This window comes from Zea mays, chromosome 7, assembly GCF_902167145.1.
Source record: "Zea mays cultivar B73 chromosome 7, Zm-B73-REFERENCE-NAM-5.0, whole genome shotgun sequence".
Classification (NCBI taxonomy): Eukaryota; Viridiplantae; Streptophyta; class Magnoliopsida; order Poales; family Poaceae; genus Zea; species Zea mays.
Genome location: NC_050102.1, coordinates 123,167,482 through 123,186,794, shown reverse-complemented (window position 1 = coordinate 123,186,794; position 19,313 = coordinate 123,167,482). Strand labels below are relative to the sequence as shown.

The following is a 19,313-nucleotide window of genomic DNA, read 5'->3' as shown; positions in this document are numbered from 1 at the left end:
ACTGTTGGCCATCAATGAACTATTATATCACGGGTTGTAAATATGTAAGTCTCTGTTCATTTCGAATGCATTTATAAAGGACACATCTTTGCAATCCTAATGGTTGATATTTTGCAGATTCTTATGCCATGGAAATTCATCGATTGATACGTCCTTTTCATAGTCGATCATGGTAAGAAGTATGTGACTTTCATCGACTTTACACTCACTCGAGATTAGTGTAAGCATATGCCATACAAGATATTCGCAGAAGCGACTATCATGACCTCAAAGAAATATAAGATTATTTACAACAAGAAACGTTCTAGATGGACATAGAATATTTTTAAGTGGGGACATACAATTCAAACTAATTCTCCAATGAACTCAAAAGGGTTTTTTGTACCACCTTCTGAGCAATTTAAAAAAAATTCTAGGATTTCTATTATATATAACATAGTTGGTGAAACATTATTCTATAGGATTAATAAAAACTACCTCATTCTATAAGTTATGACCATGTGCGGGAATGATCGACGAATGAAATTTGTTAGGGTGATTGGAGTACATTTATTTCATGTTCAAACATACATTCCAATTACATAATAAAAAAATTGCATTTTGTTCTATTATATCTTGTGCATAGGATCCAAAGATTGTTTAGAGGAACTTTGTGATTGACCTGTTAAGTTATAAGTGTAATTAATACTGATATACCATCACTACAAACATATAACAGATGCATCAATGTCGCTAAAAAAGTTTAGATTAACGCAATATATTTGCCTAACATTCAGAATTCTATATTGATTCTTTAAAAATAATTTTTGTGATACTATAATGTTTGTTCGACATCAGTTCATTCTATTTAGTCAACATATTTATAATAATATTACATATTTATATCGTCAATATAATATTAATATTATACTGATATTTTGTCATACAGATTTTATATATTATAATGATACTTATCGTTCTATTTTTATGTTTTATATTAGTTTTTAACTCTAAGACTTTGCTTTAAGATGTCGTGAAAATGACATGGTACTTTATGCGTATAATATCAGATGCGACTATACAAAGCACGCTCTCTAGTCATCAACGAATTCCATTTATTTCTTTCCTCAATAAACTTTCTCCACGTGCATCGAACTTTACAGTGGACTCGACCAGATTAGCGTTTACCGTTTGGGCCAGCCAGCTCGTTGGCGCGGGCCGTGGCCCTGGCCCCGGGCGCCCTCACGCCCGCTGGCCGCTATAAATAGCGTTCGGCGTTCCTGTCTCCACCCATCCCAAGAAGAGCCGCCCTACCTATTCCTTCTCCCCGCCGTCGAGCTGCCCAACCCAGAGCACCAGCAGCCCTCACCTCCTTCCTCTCGGCCGGTCCTTCCAACGAGCCCGCTGGTCTTGGAGCCGCCACCGTTCTCGTTCTGGACGAACGTGAGTTTTCCTTCCTCTCGTCCTTCCTTGCGCTCGGTTTACTCATCCTGCTGCCGTGCCCTGCGTTGTGTGCGCCAGGACTCTGTTGGGTCCTGAGAGGAGTGGCCGGCGGTTTCGTCTGTGGTAGATCGTAGTACGTTGGCTTAGATCTTGGTTAGGTTCTTGAGGGCGCTTTTGATTTTCGTCGGGAGAGTTTGAGATCGCCTTCCTGCCCCCGTTTGTCGGAGGTGTCAGGAAAACTTACATTTTGTCTGTGCTACCTTAGAATTTGGATCCTGATAACTGCTAATCGTTTGTGCTGTTCTGCTGCCCAAGAAGGAGAACTTACTCTCTTTCGATCGACAGGTTCAAGGAGATTGCATTTGTGGATGCTCTAATGGAGTCGAAAGGTGGCAAGAAGTCTAGTAGTAGTAGTAGTAATTTCATGTACGAAGCTCCCCTTGGCTACAAGATCGAGGACGTTCGCCCAGCCGGAGGAATCAAGAAGTTCCAGACTGCTGCTTATTCCAACGTAAGAACCAAAAAACCTGCGGTACAAGCAATGCCGTTCTAAATCTACTTCTCATTGATACGTTCCACGCTTTGGTTACTGACGCTCGTTATTTGTTTGATCTTTTGTTTTGCAGTGCGTCCGCCAGCCATCCTGATATCGCCTCACATGCAATTCGCGGTAGAGTAGGATTTTAATTCAGTTTTCCTCTTGTGTCGGTAGTTTTCCGTTGGCTCTGGCTGCCTTCCTCTGCTTCTGAGATTCCAACTTGTCTTGCCCATCTCTCCTTTTCCTCTCTCATCCTCTCTTTCTTGCAACGTCATCCAGTGGCGATGTCTTCAGCAGATTCTTGTGTCTCTTCTCCTGCCTCCCCTATTGGCTTTGAGGGCTATGAGAAACGCCTCGAGATCACGTTCTCTGACGCGCCTGTTTTTGAGGACCCTTGTGGTCGTGGCCTGCGCGCCCTCTCCCGTGAGCAGATCGACTCGTTTCTGGATCTCGCACGGTGCACCATAGTGTCACAGCTCTCCAACGAGAGCTTCGACTCATATGTTCTGTCCGAGTCCAGCCTCTTTGTGTATCCCCACAAGGTTGTTCTGAAGACCTGTGGGACGACGAAGCTGCTGCTCGCCATTCCTCGCATCCTTGAGCTTGCTGCAGGGCTGTCACTGCCTCTTCTTTCTGCGAAGTACTCTCGTGGGACCTTCATCTTCCCCGGCGCGCAGCCCGCGCCACACCGCAGCTTCTCGGAGGAGGTATCTGTGCTGAACGCTTTCTTTGGTAACCTCAAGTCCGGTGGCAATGCCTACCTGATCGGTGAACCGTTCAAGCCCAACAAGAAGTGGCATGTCTACTACGCCACAGAGGAGCCTGAGCGTCCTATGGTGACGCTTGAGATGTGCATGACAGAGCTTGACGTTAAGAAAGCTGCTGTGTTCTTCAAGAACTCCACTGGTGGCAGCTGCACTTCAGCTAAAGAGATGACGAAGCTCTCGGGGATTCATGAGATCATTCCCGAGATGGAGATCTGTGACTTCGAGTTTGACCCCTGTGGGTACTCGATGAATGGCGTCTTAGGGCCTGCAGCCTCCACCATCCACGTGACACCCGAGGAAGGTTTCAGCTACGCAAGCTACGAAGCTATGAACTTCGACCCCAGCTCACTGGTCTACAGCGATGTGATCAGGAGGGTCCTGGCAGGCTTCTCTCCTTCGGACTTCTCGGTCGCAGTTACCATCTTTGGTGGCCGTGGGTTCGCCAAATCATGGGCGACGGGTGCAGACATCGATTCCTACATGTGCGGTGATCCTGTAGAGCAAGAGCTTCCTAGTGGCGGTCTGCTGATGTACCAGAGCTTTACTGATGTTCCCTCTGGCTCTGTATCGCCAAGGTCGACCTTGCAGACGGATGGCTGGAGCAGCGATGGAATGGAGATGGCCTCAAATGACGAGATGTGTATTGGCTGCTGGAATGCGGTGAAGAAGGTGGTGAAGAAAGATTTGGATGCTTAAAGATTTGGATAACTTAGGTGGTTCTTCACCTAAGTTATGAAGAAGTCTGAGACCTCTGTCTCTCTGTTCTTTTGGTTTCAGTTAAGCAGTTAGCTGGGCTACCGGCAATTTGTTTGCTTAATATTTTTCCTGTTCAATAAGTACTCTGGATCTGCGTCTGCCATAGTGCTTGATATTATTTTTGTTGTTAGTCAGTGGGTCTTCAACGACTGATGTTATTCTTGTTCTCAACAGAAGCCATCAACACGACATGAGATTATTCTTGTTCATCAACGTAACACTAGCAGTGTTATTTAATTAGTTACATAGTCTCAGTATGAGCACCAAGTTTTGTCAATGTTTTGATTCACACTCTTGTTGGACAGGTTTATAACACAGCATATATATGTTTTTCCTGTTATGCCGTGTAAGAGTTGCGAGCGGGTCGGAGTCAGCAATGTATTTCTTCGAGTCTTAAGACCGTGTCCAGCAGTTTACCTATATAGTCACCTAAAATATTGTTTTGCACGTAAATTGTACTGCTCATAGAGTTGAATTTTAATATAGGGATGTGTATAGATAAATTGTTGGAGATAGTATTACAAAGCTGTCAGATTTGGCTTCCAAAATCAATGGCCCTACACTGCGAAGCTCTTAGCGCAATATTGCTTTCAAGATTTGTTTTCCATGATAACGCAGGAGAGCTATGCTTCCTTGCAAGATGCAATCCCGGGCTCAACCATGTTTTTGTTCGGTAGCTATAGAATTTTTCTGAATTGTTTTTTTTTTCATATATGGATTGGGTGAATCCAAGCCATTCATCCAATCCCATGCGGGACTAAATCCCTAAACCCAATCAACCAATGTGTGTCAGTTTATTTCATATGGATTGTATCCCAAAAACCGAATAACTATGTTTGTTCGCTTATTTCATATAGATTAAATCCCAAACTTTAAATACCAACAAAAACCAAATAAAATCAACACAATTTAAACATAGAACATGTCATCTCTCTAGAAATTTAAGCATGCCATACAATTTTAGGTTGCTACGAATTATTCATTCATTGCCAATCAATGACTACAGTTCTTGTCCACCAATAAGACCACCAACAATTCGCAATGGTATGCTAAGATTTATATGAAGCCTACTCCAAGTCAACCGAGATGAGTTCCACAGCAGGTACACCAACTGCAATTGATCAGAATAATAAATTAACTCGTCGGTTCATAATTGAAATACCTTTTATCAGAAGCCACACGAACAAACATACTTACATAAGCTCATTTCAGCTACTAAGTTTTGATGTTATAGAAATGAATAACATTGTATTTGTAAACACTAGCGGAATCGGGTGCTTTGCCAAGTGCCTGAAGCACTCGGCAAAGCCTGAAAAACACTCGGCAAAGTATTTGCCGAGTGTCGCACTCGGCAAAGAGGGCTCGATGAACAGTACATCGATAAAGGCTTCTTTGCCGAGTACTTTTTCTCGGGCACTCGGCAAAGAAAAGCGACCGTCATGGCGTCGAGGTGACAGAGACAGTGTCTTTGCCGAGTGTTCTAGGTGACACTCGGCAAAGAAATTACCTTTGTCGAGTGTCTTCTAATACACTCGGCAAAGAAGTTACCTCTTTGTCGAGTGTCTACCGGCCAGCACTCGGCAAAGAATCCGTCAGCGGGTCCCTTTGTCAGGTTCTTTGCCGAGTGCTCTGTACGGCACTCGGCAAAGCGTGCCTCTTTGTCGAGTGTCAGGGTCACCACACTCGGCAAAGAAGCTATATCGGTGCCCAGGTATTGGTTCTTTGCCGAGTGCTATGGCCCTGACACTCGATAAACCACCTCTTTGTCGAGTGTAACACTCGGCAAAGTGACCAGTACACACCTTTTTAATTTGTTTTTTCTATTCCATCCAAACAAATAAAATATACATCACATATATCACATATATACATCATAGATATTGTCACAGACATAAATATCCAATACAAACATTAATATACAAGTTCTCAACACAAGTTCAGAAGTATCAACACAAGTTCAGAAGTATCAAGACATAAGTCTCAAGCTCTCACATAAGTATTCAACACAAGTTCTGAAGTCTGAACACTAAAAACATAACTCTCATCGAGGTGGGCGGTTGGACTGATGCTGCGACTGGTGCTGCGATGGGATGGGCGCTTCATGAGGGTTGTTGGATGCCGCTCCAGATTGGCCCTGCACAGAGAAGAGATTGTGTGTGTTATACCAGATGCATTACCAACATCTAACTACAATTTTGATACTCACAGGAGTATGGAACAGAGCAGGGTCAATTGTAGGGAACAATGGAGGTGGCGGAGCGAAACCCTGTGCGGTGTCAAGGCTCTGCATGTATTGGAACATCTCCGCTATCCTCTGCTGATCTGCCAGGCGAGCCGCCCGCTCCGCCTCCCGCTCCGCCATCATCCTCGCCTCCATCTCTTGACGTTCCCTCCTCTCTTTTTCTAGCTGGGTCTGTAATATTATAAGCCAATGTTATAGTAACTCAAAGAGAAGGTATATAACTCAAGTAATGACGAGTTACAGAAGCACATAAATTGTACTGCTCATAGAGTTGAATTTTAATATAGGGATGTGTATAGATAAATTGTTGGAGATAGTATTACAAAGCTGTCAGATTTGGCTTCCAAAATCAATGGCCCTACACTGCGAAGCTCTTAGCGCAATATTGCTTTCAAGATTTTTTTCCATGATAACGTAGGAGAGCTATGCTTCCTTGCAAGATGCAATCCCGGGCTCAACCATGTTTTTGTTCGGTAGCTATAGAATTTTCCTGAATTGTTTTTTTTCATATATGGATTGGGTGAATCCAAGCCATTCACCCAATCCCATGCGGGACTAAATCCCTAAACCCAATCAACCAATGTGTGTCCGTTTATTTCATATGGATTGTATCCCAAAAACCGAATAACTATGTTTGTTCGCTTATTTCATATGGATTAAATCCCAAACTTTAAATACCAACAAAAACCAAATAAAATCAACACAATTTAAACATAGAACATGTCATCTCTCCAGAAATTTAAGCATGCCATACAATTTTAGGTTGCTACGAATTATTCATTCATTGCCAATCAATGACTACAGTTCTTGTCCACCAATAAGACCACCAACAATTCGCAATGGTATGCTAAGATTTATATGAAGCCTACTTCAAGTCAACCAAGATGAGTTCCACAACAGGTACACCAACTGCAATTGATCAGAATAATAAATTAACTCGTCGGTTCATAATTGAAATACCTTTTATCAGAAGCCACACGAACAAACATACTTACATGAGCTCATTTCAGCTACTAAGCCTTGATGTTATAGAAATGAATAACATTGTATTTGTAAAGTTAATGTTGATCAAGAAAACTCAAAAGTATCCTCATATAGCTTCTGCTATACATAGTGAGAGCACCTAGAGGGGGGGGTGAATAGGTGATCCTGTGAAACTTAAACTTATGGCCACAAAAACTTGTTAAGTGTTAGCACAATAATCACCAAGTGGCTAGAGAGAAGGTCTTGCACAATACGATAATCACAAGGAATTCAACACAGAGAAGACACAGTGATTTATCCCGTGGTTCGGCCAAGTACAACACTTGCCTACTCCACGTTGTGGCGTCCCAACGGACGAGAGTTGCACTCAACTCCTCTCAAGTGATCCAATGATCAACTTGAATACCACAATGTTATGCTTTTCTTTTCTTATCCCGTTCGCGAGGAATCTCCACAACTTGGAGCCTCTCGCCCTTACACTTTTGATGTTCACAAAGAATCACGGAGTAAGGAAGGGAAGCAACACACACAAATCCACAGCAAAATGCGCACACACACGGCCAAGAATCGAGCTCAAAAGACTATCTCAAAGTTCTCACTAGAACGGAGCTCGAATCACTGAGAATGACAAACGAATGCGCAAAGACTGAGTGTGGATGATCAAGAATGCTCTAAGGTTGCTTGGTATACTCCTCCATGCGCCTAGGGGTCCCTTTTATAGCCCCAAGGCAGCTAGGAGCCGTTGAGAGCAATTCTGGAAGGCTGATCTTGCCTTCTGTCATCGGGCGCACCGGACAGTCCGGTGCACACCGGACACTGTCCGGTGCACACCGGACACTGTCCGGTGCCCGATTTCCTTCCTTAAATGGAGAAGCCGACCGTTGCAGATGCGGGAGCCGTTGGCGCACCGGACATGTCCGGTGCACACCGGACAGTCCGGTGCCCCCTTCCGACCGTTGGCCCGGCCACGTGTCGTGCGCAGATTCTGCGGCCGACCGTTGGCCCGGCCGACCGTTGGCTCACCGGACAGTCCGGTGCACACCGGACAGTCCGGTGAATTTTAGCCGTACGTCGTCGGCGAATTCCCGAGAGCGGCCACTTCGCTCGAGCTAGCCTGGCGCACCGGACACTGTCCGGTGCACCACCGGACACTGTTCGGTGCACCAGACCGAAACAGCCTCTTGGCTGTACACAGCCAACTCTTCTCTTTTCTTCTTCTTTCTGTTTCTGATACTTAGACAAGTATATTAGTACACAAAACCAATGTACTAAGACTTAGAAACATACCTTTGCTCTTGATTTGCACTTTGTTCATCCATGGGCATAGATTCACATTTAAGCACTTGTGTTGGCACTCAATCACCAAAATACTTAGAAATGGCCCAAGGGCACATTTCCCTTTCAATCTCCCCCTTTTTGGTGATTTATGCCAACACAACATAAAGCAACTAGAACAAGTGCAATATCACTTCAAATAAAAACTCAAATTCATTTTGATTCAATTTGGCATATATGGATCATCCTTTGCCACCACTTGGTTTGTTTTTGCAAATCAAACTCAAAATCCTATCTCTAAGTCAAATCCACTTGTAGAGACATAAAGAGAGGTTTTCCATAGAAAATTGATTCAAGATTCCAAAAACTCCCCCTTTTTCCCATAATCAACACTTCTCCCCACAAGAGGCCAACTTTTGACAAAAGAGACAATGCAAGAGTTTTGACAAACCAAAAGCTCTATCCTACTATTTTCAAAGTTTCTCAAGTGGTAGCTGATCCATTTATTGCTTTGGCCTTTATTTTCTCCCCCTTTGGCATCAAGCACCAAAACGGGATCAATCTTGGCCCTTTAACCCTATTGCCTCACCAAAATCTTCAATTAAGAGCAAATAGGCAATAAGAGTCTAAAGATGAACTTGGAATAAGTTACCCTCTCATCGGAGTGCAGTGGAAGTTTTTCATGGTCCAAGTCCACCTTTTTCCCTTTCAATCTATCTTCGAGACTAAATCATCAAACTCAAGCACATGGTTAGTCTTCAAAGGGTCAAGTTGTAACATATCTCCCCCTAAACATGTGCATCACTTTGCAACGGACTTGTGAGGTCCAGGGAGTGTTTGTACAACTTGAGCACCATAATAAACAACAAAATGCAAAAAGGAACATGATCAAAGGCATAAACACATGTATGCTATAAATCAATCCAGGTTTCGCGAATCTAAGACATTTAGCTCACTACGCAACCTGCAAAAGGTCTTCTCATCTAGAGGCTTAGTGAAGATATCGGCTAGCTGGTTCTCGGTGCTAACATGAAACACTTCGATATCTCCCTTTTGCTGGTGGTCTCTCAAAAAGTGATGTCGGATGTCTATGTGCTTTGTGCGGCTGTGCTCAACAGGATTCTCCGCCATGCGGATAGCACTCTCATTATCACATAGGAGTGGGACTTTGCTCAGATTGTAGCCAAAGTCCCGGAGGGTTTGCCTCATCCAAAGCAGTTGCGCGCAACACTGTCCTGCGGCAACGTACTCGGCCTCAGCGGTGGATAGGGCAACGGAGGTTTGTTTCTTAGAGTTCCATGACACCAGGGACCTTCCTAAGAATTGGCACATCCCCGATGTACTCTTCCTATCGACCTTACATCCAGCATAGTCGGAGTCTGAGTATCCAACTAAGTCAAAGGTAGACCCCTTTGGATACCAGAGCCCGAAGCAAGGCGTAGCAACCAAATATCTAAGAATTCGCTTCACCGCCACTAAGTGACACTCCTTAGGATCGGATTGAAATCTAGCACACATGCATACGCTAAGCATAATATCCGATCTACTAGCACATAAATAAAGTAAAGACCCTATCATTGACCGGTATGCTTTTTGATCAACGGACTTACCTCCTTTGTTGAGGTCGGTGTGTCCGTCGGTCCCCATCGGAGTCTTTGCGGGCTTGGCGTCCTTCATCCCAAACCGCTTTAGTAGATCTTGCGTGTACTTCGTTTGGGAGATGAAGGTGCCGTCCTTGAGTTGCTTCACTTGGAACCCAAGGAAGTAGTTCAATTCGCCCATCATTGACATCTCGAATTTCTACGTCATCACCCTGCTAAACTCTTCACAAGACTTTTGGTTAGTAGAACCAAATATTATGTCATCGACATAAATTTGGCACACAAACAAATCACCATCACATGTCTTAGTGAACAGAGTTGGATCGGCTTTCCCAACCTTGAAAGCATTAATAATTAGAAAGTCTCTAAGGCATTCATACCATGCTCTTGGGGCTTGCTTAAGTCCATAGAGCGCCTTAGAGAGCTTACACACGTGGTCGGGGTACCGTTCATCCTCGAAGCCAGGGGGTTGCTCCACATACACCTCCTCCTTGATTGGCCCGTTGAGGAAAGCGCTCTTCACATCCATTTGGTACAACCTGAAAGAATGGTGAGCGGCATATGCTAGCAAGATACGAATTGATTCTAGCCTAGCCACAGGAGCAAACGTCTCCTCAAAGTCCAAACCTGCGACTTGGGCATAACCTTTTGCCACAAGTCGAGCCTTGTTCCTCGTCACCACCCTGTGCTCGTCCTGTTTGTTGCGAAACACCCACTTGGTTCCCACAACATTTTGCTTGGGACGAGGCACCAGTGTCCAAACTTCATTGCGCTTGAAGTTGTTGAGTTCCTCCTGCATGGCCAATACCCAATCCGGATCTAGCAAGGCCTCCTCTACCCTGAAAGGCTCAATAGAAGAGACAAAGGAGTAATGCTCACAAAAATTAACTAATCGAGATCGAGTAGTTACTCCCTTGCTAATGTCACCCAGAATTTGGTCGACGGGATGATCCCTTTGAATCATCGCTCGAACTTGGGTTGGAGGTGCCGGTTGCGCGTCTTCCTCCATCACGTGAACATCTTGTGCTCCCCCTTGATCACACGCCTCCTTTTGATGAACCTGTTCATCATCTTGAGGTGGGGGATGTACCGTTGTTGAGGAAGAAGGTTGATCTCGTTCATCTTGTTCCTGTGGCCGCACTTCTCCAATCGCCATGGTTCGTATAGCGGCCATCGGAACATCTTCTTCATCTACATCATCACAATCAACAACTTGCTCTCTTGGAGAGCCATTAGTCTCATCAAATACAACGTCACTAGAGACTTCAACCAAACCCGATGATTTGTTGAAGACTCTATACGCCTTTGTATTTGAGTCATAACCTAACAAAAACCCTTCTACAGCTTTGGGAGCAAATTTAGAATTTCTACCCTTCTTCACTAGAATGTAGCACTTGCTCCCAAATACACGAAAGTAAGATACATTGGGTTTGTTACCGGTTAGTAGCTCATACGAAGTCTTCTTGAGGAGGCGATGAAGGTAGACCCTGTTGATGGCGTGGCAAGCCGTGTTCACGGCTTCCGACCAGAAACACTCGGGGGTCTTGAATTCTCCAAGCATCGTCCTCGCCATATCGATTAGTGTCCTGTTCTTCCTCTCTACCACACCATTTTGTTGTGGTGTGTAGGGAGCGGAGAACTCGTGATTGATCCCTTCCTCCTCAAGGAATTCCTCCACTTGAAGGTTCTTGAACTCGGACCCATTGTCGCTCCTTATTTTCTTCACCTTGAGCTCAAACTCATTTTGAGCTCTCCTGAGGAAGCGCTTGAGGGTCCCTTGGGTTTCAGACTTATCCTGCAAAAAGAACACCCAAGTGAAGCGGGAAAAATCATCAACGATAACTAGACCATACTTACTTCCTCCTATGCTCAGATAGGCGACGGGTCCGAAGAGATCCATGTGCAGCAGCTCCAGAGGTTTTGACGTGGTCATCACATTCTTGCTGTGATGCGCTCCTCCCACTTGTTTACCTGCTTGACAAGCTGCACAAGGTCTATCTTTTTCGAATTGCACGTTAGACAAACCTACCACATGTTCTCCCTTTAGAAGCTTGTGAAGGTTCTTCATCCCTACATGTGCTAAGCGGCGATGCCACAGCCAGCCCATGCTAGTCTTAGCTATTAAGCATGCATCTAGACCGGCCTCCTCTTTTGCAAAATCAACTAAATAAAGTTTGTCGTCTAGTACACCCTTAAAAGCTAGTGAACCATCACTTCTTCTAAAGACAGACACATCTACATTTGTAAAAAGACAATTATAGCCCATATTGCATAATTGACTAACAGATAGCAAATTATATCCAAGAGACTCTACTAAAAACACATTAGAGATAGAGTGCTCATTTGAGATTGCAATTTTACCTAACCCTTTTACCTTGCCTTGATTCCCATCACCGAATATTATTGAATCTTGGGAATCTTTATTCTTGACGTAGGAGGTGAACATCTTCTTCTCCCCCGTCATATGGTTTGTGCATCCGCTGTCAATAATCCAGCTTGAACCCCCGGATGCATAAACCTGCAAGGCAAATTTAGGCTTGGGACTTAGGTACCCAACTCTTGTTGGGTCCTACAAGGTTAGTCACAATTTCCCTAGGGATCCAAATGCAAGTTTTATCACCCTTGCATTTTGCCCCTAACTTCCTAGCAATCACCTTTCTATTCTTTCTACAAATTGCAAAGGAAGCATTCAAAGCATGATATATTGTAGAAGGCTCATTAATTTTCCTAGGAACATTAACAACATTTCTCCTAGGCATATTATGAACAACATTTCTCCTACCAACATTCCTATCATGCTCATAGAAAGAACTAGAAGCAACCATGTCATGATGAACATATGAATCAAAAACATTATAACTTCTATTTGCATTTCTAGTATGTCTCCTATCATGATACATAAAAGCATGGTTGTTTTTAGCACTACCAGCCATAAGGGCCTTCCCTTTCTCCTTGGCGGAAATGGGAGCCTTATGGCTTGTTAAGTTCTTGGCTTCCCTCTTGAAGCCAAGTCCATCCTTAATTGAGGGATGTCTACCAATCGTATAGGCATCCCTTGCAAATTTTAATTTATCAAATTCGCTTTTGCTAGTCTTAAGTTGGGCATTAAGACTAGCCACTTCATCATTCAATTTAGAAATTGAAACTAGGTGTTCACTACAAGCATCAACATTAAAATCTTTACACCTAGTGCAAACCATAACATGTTCTACACAAGAGTTAGATTTACTAGCCACTTCTAGTTTAGCATTTAAATCATTATTAACACCTTTTAAAGTAGCAATGGTTTCATGACAAGAAGATAATTCACCAGAAAGCACTTCATTTCTTTTAACTTCTAAAGCATAAGATTTTTGTGCCTCTACAAATTTGTCATGCTCTTCATATAAAAGATCCTCTTGTTTTTCTAAGAGTCTGTCCTTTTCATTCAAGGCATCAATCAATTCATTAATCTTTTCTATTTTAGTTCTATCCAATCCCTTGAACAAACTAGAGTAATCTATTTCTTCATCACTGGATTCATCATCACTAGAAGAATCATAAGTGACATTGTTTTGATTGCATACCTTCTTCTCCCTTGCCATAAGGCATGTGTGACGCTCGTTGGGGAAGAGGGATGACTTGTTGAAGGCGGTGGCGGCGAGTCCTTCATTGTCGGAGTCGGAGGAGGAGCAATCCGAATCCCACTCCTTTCCGATATGTGCCTCGCCCTTGGCCTTCTTGTAATGCTTCTTCTTCTCCCTTTTGTTCCCCTTTTCCTGGTCACTTTCATTATCGGGACAGTTAGCAATGAAATGACCAATCTTACCACATTTGAAGCACGAGCGCTTCTCCTTTGTTTTGGTCTTGCTTGGCTGTCCCTTGCGACCTTTAAGCGCCGTCTTGAAGCGCTTAATGATGAGGGCCATCTCCTCATTATTTAGCCCGGCCGCCTCAACTTGCGCCACCTTGCTCGGTAGCGCCTCCTTGCTCCTCGTTGCCTTGAGAGCAATGGGTTGAGGCTCATGAATAGGACCGTTCAACGCGTCGTCCACATATCTTGCCTCCTTGATCATCATTCGCCCGCTTACGAACTTCCCCAGAACTTCTTCGGGCGACATCTTGGTGTACCTAGGATTTTCACGAATATTGTTCACCAAATGAGGATCAAGAACGGTAAAGGACCTTAGCATTAGGCGGACGACGTCGTGATCCTTCCATCGCGTGCTTCCGTAGCTCCTTATTTTGTTGATAAGGGTCTTGAGCCGGTTGTATGTTTGAGTTGGCTCCTCGCCCCTTATCATTGCGAACCGTCCAAGATCGCCCTCCACCAACTCCATCTTGGTGAGCAAGGTGACATCATTCCCCTCATGAGAGATCTTGAGGGTGTCCCAGATCTGCTTGGCATTGTCCAAGCCGCTCACCTTATGGTACTCATCCCTGCACAAAGAGGCTAGCAATACAGTAGTAGCTTGTGCATTTTTATGAATCTGTTCATTAATAAACATGGGACTATCCGTACTATCAAAGTGCATTCCACTTTCTACAATCTCCCATATGCTAGGATGGAGAGAGAACAAGTGACTACGCATTTTGTGACTCCAAAATCCGTAGTCCTCTCCATCAAAATGAGGAGGTTTACCAAGTGGAATAGATAATAAATGAGCATTAGTACTTTGAGGAATACGAGAGTAATCAAAAGAAAAGTTCGAATTGACCGGTTTCTTTCTCTCGTATTCGTTGTGGTCGTCGTCCTTTTGGGAGGAAGTAGACTCATCGCTGTCGTAGTAGACGATCTCCTTGATGCGTCTTGTCTTCTTCTTTTTTTTCATCCTTACGTCTGTGGCCCGAGCTCGAGTCGTTGGACTTGTCATCCCTTGGCTCGTTGACGAAGGACTCCTTCTCCTTGTCGTTGATCACGATTCCCTTCCCTTTAGGATCCATCTCTTCGGGCGGTTAGTCCCTTTGTGAAGAGAACGGCTCCGATACCAATTGAGAGCACCTAGAGGGGGGGGTGAATAGGTGATCCTGTGAAACTTAAACTTATGGCCACAAAAACTTGTTAAGTGTTAGCACAATAATCACCAAGTGGCTAGAGAGAAGGTCTTGCACAATACGATAATCACAAGGAATTCAACACAGAGAAGACACAGTGATTTATCCCGTGGTTCGGCCAAGTACAACACTTGCCTACTCCACGTTGTGGCGTCCCAACGGACGAGAGTTGCACTCAACTCCTCTCAAGTGATCCAATGATCAACTTGAATACCACAATGTTATGCTTTTCTTTTCTTATCCCGTTCGCGAGGAATCTCCACAACTTGGAGCCTCTCGCCCTTACACTTTTGATGTTCACAAAGAATCACGGAGTAAGGAAGGGAAGCAACACACACAAATCCACAGCAAAATGCGCACACACACGGCCAAGAATCGAGCTCAAAAGACTATCTCAAAGTTCTCACTAGAACGGAGCACGAATCACTGAGAATGACAAACGAATGCGCAAAGACTGAGTGTGGATGATCAAGAATGCTCTAAGGTTGCTTGGTATACTCCTCCATGCGCCTAGGGGTCCCTTTTATAGCCCCAAGGCAGCTAGGAGCCGTTGAGAGCAATTCTGGAAGGCTGATCTTGCCTTCTGTCATTGGGCGCACCGGACAGTCCGGTGCACACCGGACACTGTCCGGTGCCCGATTTCCTTCCTTAAATGGCGAAGCCGACCGTTGCAGATGCGGGAGCCGTTGGCGCACCGGACATGTCCGGTGCACACCGGACAGTCCGGTGCCCCCTTCCGACCGTTGGCCCGGCCACGTGTCGCGCGCAGATTCTGCGGCCGACCGTTGGCCCGGCCGACCGTTGGCTCACCGGACAGTCCGGTGCACACCGGACAGTCCGGTGAATTTTAGCCGTACGTCGTCGGCGAATTCCCGAGAGCGGCCACTTCGCTCGAGCCAGCCTGGCGCACCGGACACTGTCCGGTGCACCACCGGACAGTCCGGTGCCCCAGACCGAAACAGCCTCTTGGCTGTACACAGCCAACTCTTCTCTTTTCTTCTTCTTTCTGTTTCTGATACTTAGACAAGTATATTAGTACACAAAACCAATGTACTAAGACTTAGAAACATACCTTTGCTCTTGATTTGCACTTTGTTCATCCATGGGCATAGATTCACATTTAAGCACTTGTGTTGGCACTCAATCACCAAAATACTTAGAAATGGCCCAAGGGCACATTTCCCTTTCACATAGAAACAAGTAGAAGCAGTGAATTTCAAATTCACACTCATATTGGACAACTTGCGGGTACTGTACAAGCATCACAAGTAAAAATTGTCATGCGGGTACACATAAAGACTAGCAACTGAACTTGTGGGATCTATCAGTCAGATATGGCAATGGTAAAATCAAAACATTGTCCAAAAGTGTTAGGATTCAATTCTTGAGCATGACAGACCCGAACTGTAGTAAGTCACAAATCCACACCCATTTAAAGGGGCGTACCCAGTGCCATAGGCTTCCCGCACTGTGCGGGGTCTGGGGAAGGGTATCTTTAAGCGCCAAGCCTTACCCACATAATATGTTGAGGCTGGGGCTCGAACCCGTGACCTTCCGGATACAGACGGTAGGCTCTACCGCTGCACCAGGCCCGCCCTTCAAATATGCACCCATTTCTAGCCATAAAATGATTTCTTTTGTGTTAAAACATGGACAACTGATCAGATACTGTAGTTGAATGGAACACAACAGTGACAATTGTTTTGATTGCACAGGAAAAAAACTAGTACAAGGTATGAAATCATAGATTAGACTTACCTTAGAGCTTATCCATCATTCGTCTTAACCATAGGAGGACAGTTTCTGGCTCATCAACACTAAAACTGATAAAGGTCTCTCTATTGTTTGGTATGTCAAATACCCCAGCTGCTTTTATCTTCTGATCTTCTATCACGTTCATGGATCTAACGACAGAAATGCATCTCTTGATGGAGAAGTCATCACCTTGAGAAGATTCTTTTTCTTTCGCCATTTGTGTAACCTCATCCTCAACTTGTTTTGCTTTTAGATCTAGATATCGTCCAACAAGTCCTTCCAAAGAATCCTTATTCATCCTCTTTACTTCCTTATCTTGACTGATTGTTGATGTAGCAGACCTTCTCGTTTTTATATGTACACTTTGTTCAGTCATGTCAATTATAGGATCTTCATCTCGTTCCAATCTTGAATCCTCTTCTTGTGGTTGTTGTTGAATAATACCTTCCTCGTCCATTCTTGTGGTGTTTATTTGTTCTTCATTTGAAGTTGTGTTCCATTCTTGTGGCAGTTGAGTAGATGTTATGTTCTAGGTCCCTTGAGCAATGTGCCCAACATATATTTCCCCAAGAGCATCAAAGAGAGGGAAAAACTTGTTTTATAATTTCTTGGCCCTAGGAAATGGCTGATAAAACATTGCAAAAAAGGAATAAGACACTTCTAATATAATGCTATATCAGTATGATAAGACAAGAAGAGGGGTATATGGATCCTTTACCTATCCTTGCTATAATTCTAGTGGTTTGTAGAGTTTACAAGTATATCATATTATGCTCCCAACTTTGTATTACAGAGATACAAGAACAAATCAATCTTGAAATTCTATGTACAAGACATAGTTCTATGAATTCACTTCGACGTAGTTCACTACATATAAATTTAGTTCAACATACAGGGCAGTAAATCACTTGTACAAGAACAGAGTTCTAAATCAAACAACCAGTACAAGTTTGTGGAGTTATATGTACACTAGTGCGAGTTGTATGTACAAATTCAGTTCGACACAATACAATACAAGAATGAAACGACTGATACTCATGGTACTATGGGCAAGCAAAAGCATCATTTTGACACAATTTAGGAGATGAGAATCTTGACCTCCCTTTTCATAGCTAGTGCAGCTCCTAGAACCATGTGCAGGTTTCTCCTAAAGCAAAAGCATCATTCTATGTTCATAATGAAAAGAGCCATTAACTTACTTTTATGATGTTTTCCTATATTGGTGGATCAGTAACAATCATGCATCGTTTCTCATTCTAGGAAATACAACTTTGCTTTCTAGCCTCTTTCAACATCTTGTAATCCATTTTCAATTCCCTCTCCTTCTCCTAAATTTGAATCTTGTTGAATGTGACATATTCATGTTTCTTGTTGAGTTAAACAACAATCTTGTTCCAAGCATCTTGACTCGACCCATTTTGAGCCCTTGTAAGTGCAATCAACCTCTAAGAGGGTTTTGGTAATCGTGTGACAAAACAAACAAAGACTCTAAAAAGTTTGTGCGCAGTTTGTGTAAAATGAAAGAAAACACTTGTGATATTGAAAAGCAATATGAGGAGCTAAATGTTAACAAGTGGCTTGCATGTTCTTATATCTCTTACAAGAAGCAAGAGGTTCCACACGTGGATAGATTTAAAATTTATACATTTGGATTGTAGGAACCACCGTACAATCAAGAGGGATCCACAAAAGGTAGTGATTGTTGCAATGAGCTCAAAAACCTTCTCTTTCAAAATATTTTATAATATATTGAGATTTGGATTATATTGTGCTTAGCTTGGTTCCTACATTTCTTTGGCAAGAGAGTTCCTTAAGAAGTGCCAAGTGAGATAGCCTTCCGGGGCATCTCAGCGAGGCTTAGTGGACCTCACTGGCCAAAATCGATTCAACCGGCTTCAAGGTCGGTTCAGCCGAATAGGACCAGCTGACTTCGTTACTCAGCTGAGAGATCGACCGAGATGCTCTCTGGTCTATCCCAGTTCTACCAGTTTTAAAGCCGGTTCAATTGGGTTTGGCTCGATCGAGCCAGGTACTCAGTCGAGTACTCGACCGAGATGCTCTCTGGTCGATCCCAATTCAGCAAGGTTCAAACCCGGTTCAATCGAGATTGACCTGGGCCACCTTACCGCCCAGCCGGAAACAATGACCAGGATCGTCTGTGCTGAAAGCCGGTTCAGTCGGGTTTAATCTTGGTTGAACCAAGATTTGCACAGAAAGTCCAAATAGTCAGCACCTTTTTGGGGGCCTTCATATACCCCTTAGGTTCTTTCTCCTCATTCACTTCTTCCTCTTCCACGAATTTACCGCTGACCAACTCTCAAACAAGTGAATTCATAGCCCCGCTCACACCCAAAATCACATCTTATTCAATCAATTGGATGATCATTGTTGTGAGGTTAAGTTGGTGAACTAGTTGTGGATTTCCACTCTCTCCCTTCTCCTTCTTTCTTTAAGCTTGTTGCAAACATCAATCTTGTGCGGATTTATTGCTCTTTGAACCTTCATGTTCCTTGACTTTGTGAGGTTGCTTGGGGGTCTCCAAATTTGTGGATGACCCCAAGAAGTTTGTATTACCCTCTCATTGAGCAAAGATTTAGAAAGAGATTGCCTTGACCTTAGTGGTCGGCTTGTGCAGGATTAGGGTTGGAAAAGACTCGGTCCTCTATGGGCTCCTCAACAGGGAGTAGGGCACCTCAACAGGGAGTGTGACCAAACCTCAGAAAATATCTTATGTTCTTGTTGTGTTCTTAAGTGCCTATATCTTCATAAGCAAAATTTTGTGGTATCTTGAGTGTGTGGAGTTTGGGAACTTGCTTCCCTTCATTTCATCACTTATTCGTGTGGATTTTCCCTAGAATCTATTAAAGAAAAGAATCTATCATTATACTTTGTGTTGTTCTCAATTAATTAGTCTAATCTCAGTTGAGCTGGTTTAAGGT

At 43.7% G+C, this 19,313-nt stretch overlaps 1 protein-coding gene and 1 pseudogene across 1 annotated transcript; one reads left to right on the top strand and one right to left on the bottom strand.

The window, feature by feature from the left end:
* Window positions 1-1,263: 1,263 nt before the first annotated feature.
* On the top strand, window positions 1,264-3,818 carry LOC103632784 (S-adenosylmethionine decarboxylase proenzyme). Its single transcript, XM_020541159.3, has 3 exons — window positions 1,264-1,422; window positions 1,768-1,933; window positions 2,049-3,818. The coding sequence occupies exon 3, from the start codon at window positions 2,245-2,247 to the stop codon at window positions 3,421-3,423; it is 1,179 nt and encodes a 392-aa protein (XP_020396748.1). The 5' UTR covers window positions 1,264-1,422; window positions 1,768-1,933; window positions 2,049-2,244; the 3' UTR covers window positions 3,424-3,818.
* Window positions 3,819-16,378: 12,560 nt separating this feature from the next.
* On the bottom strand, window positions 16,379-17,669 carry LOC118472966 (uncharacterized; annotated as a pseudogene).
* Between the last annotated feature and the right edge of the window lie 1,644 nt (window positions 17,670-19,313).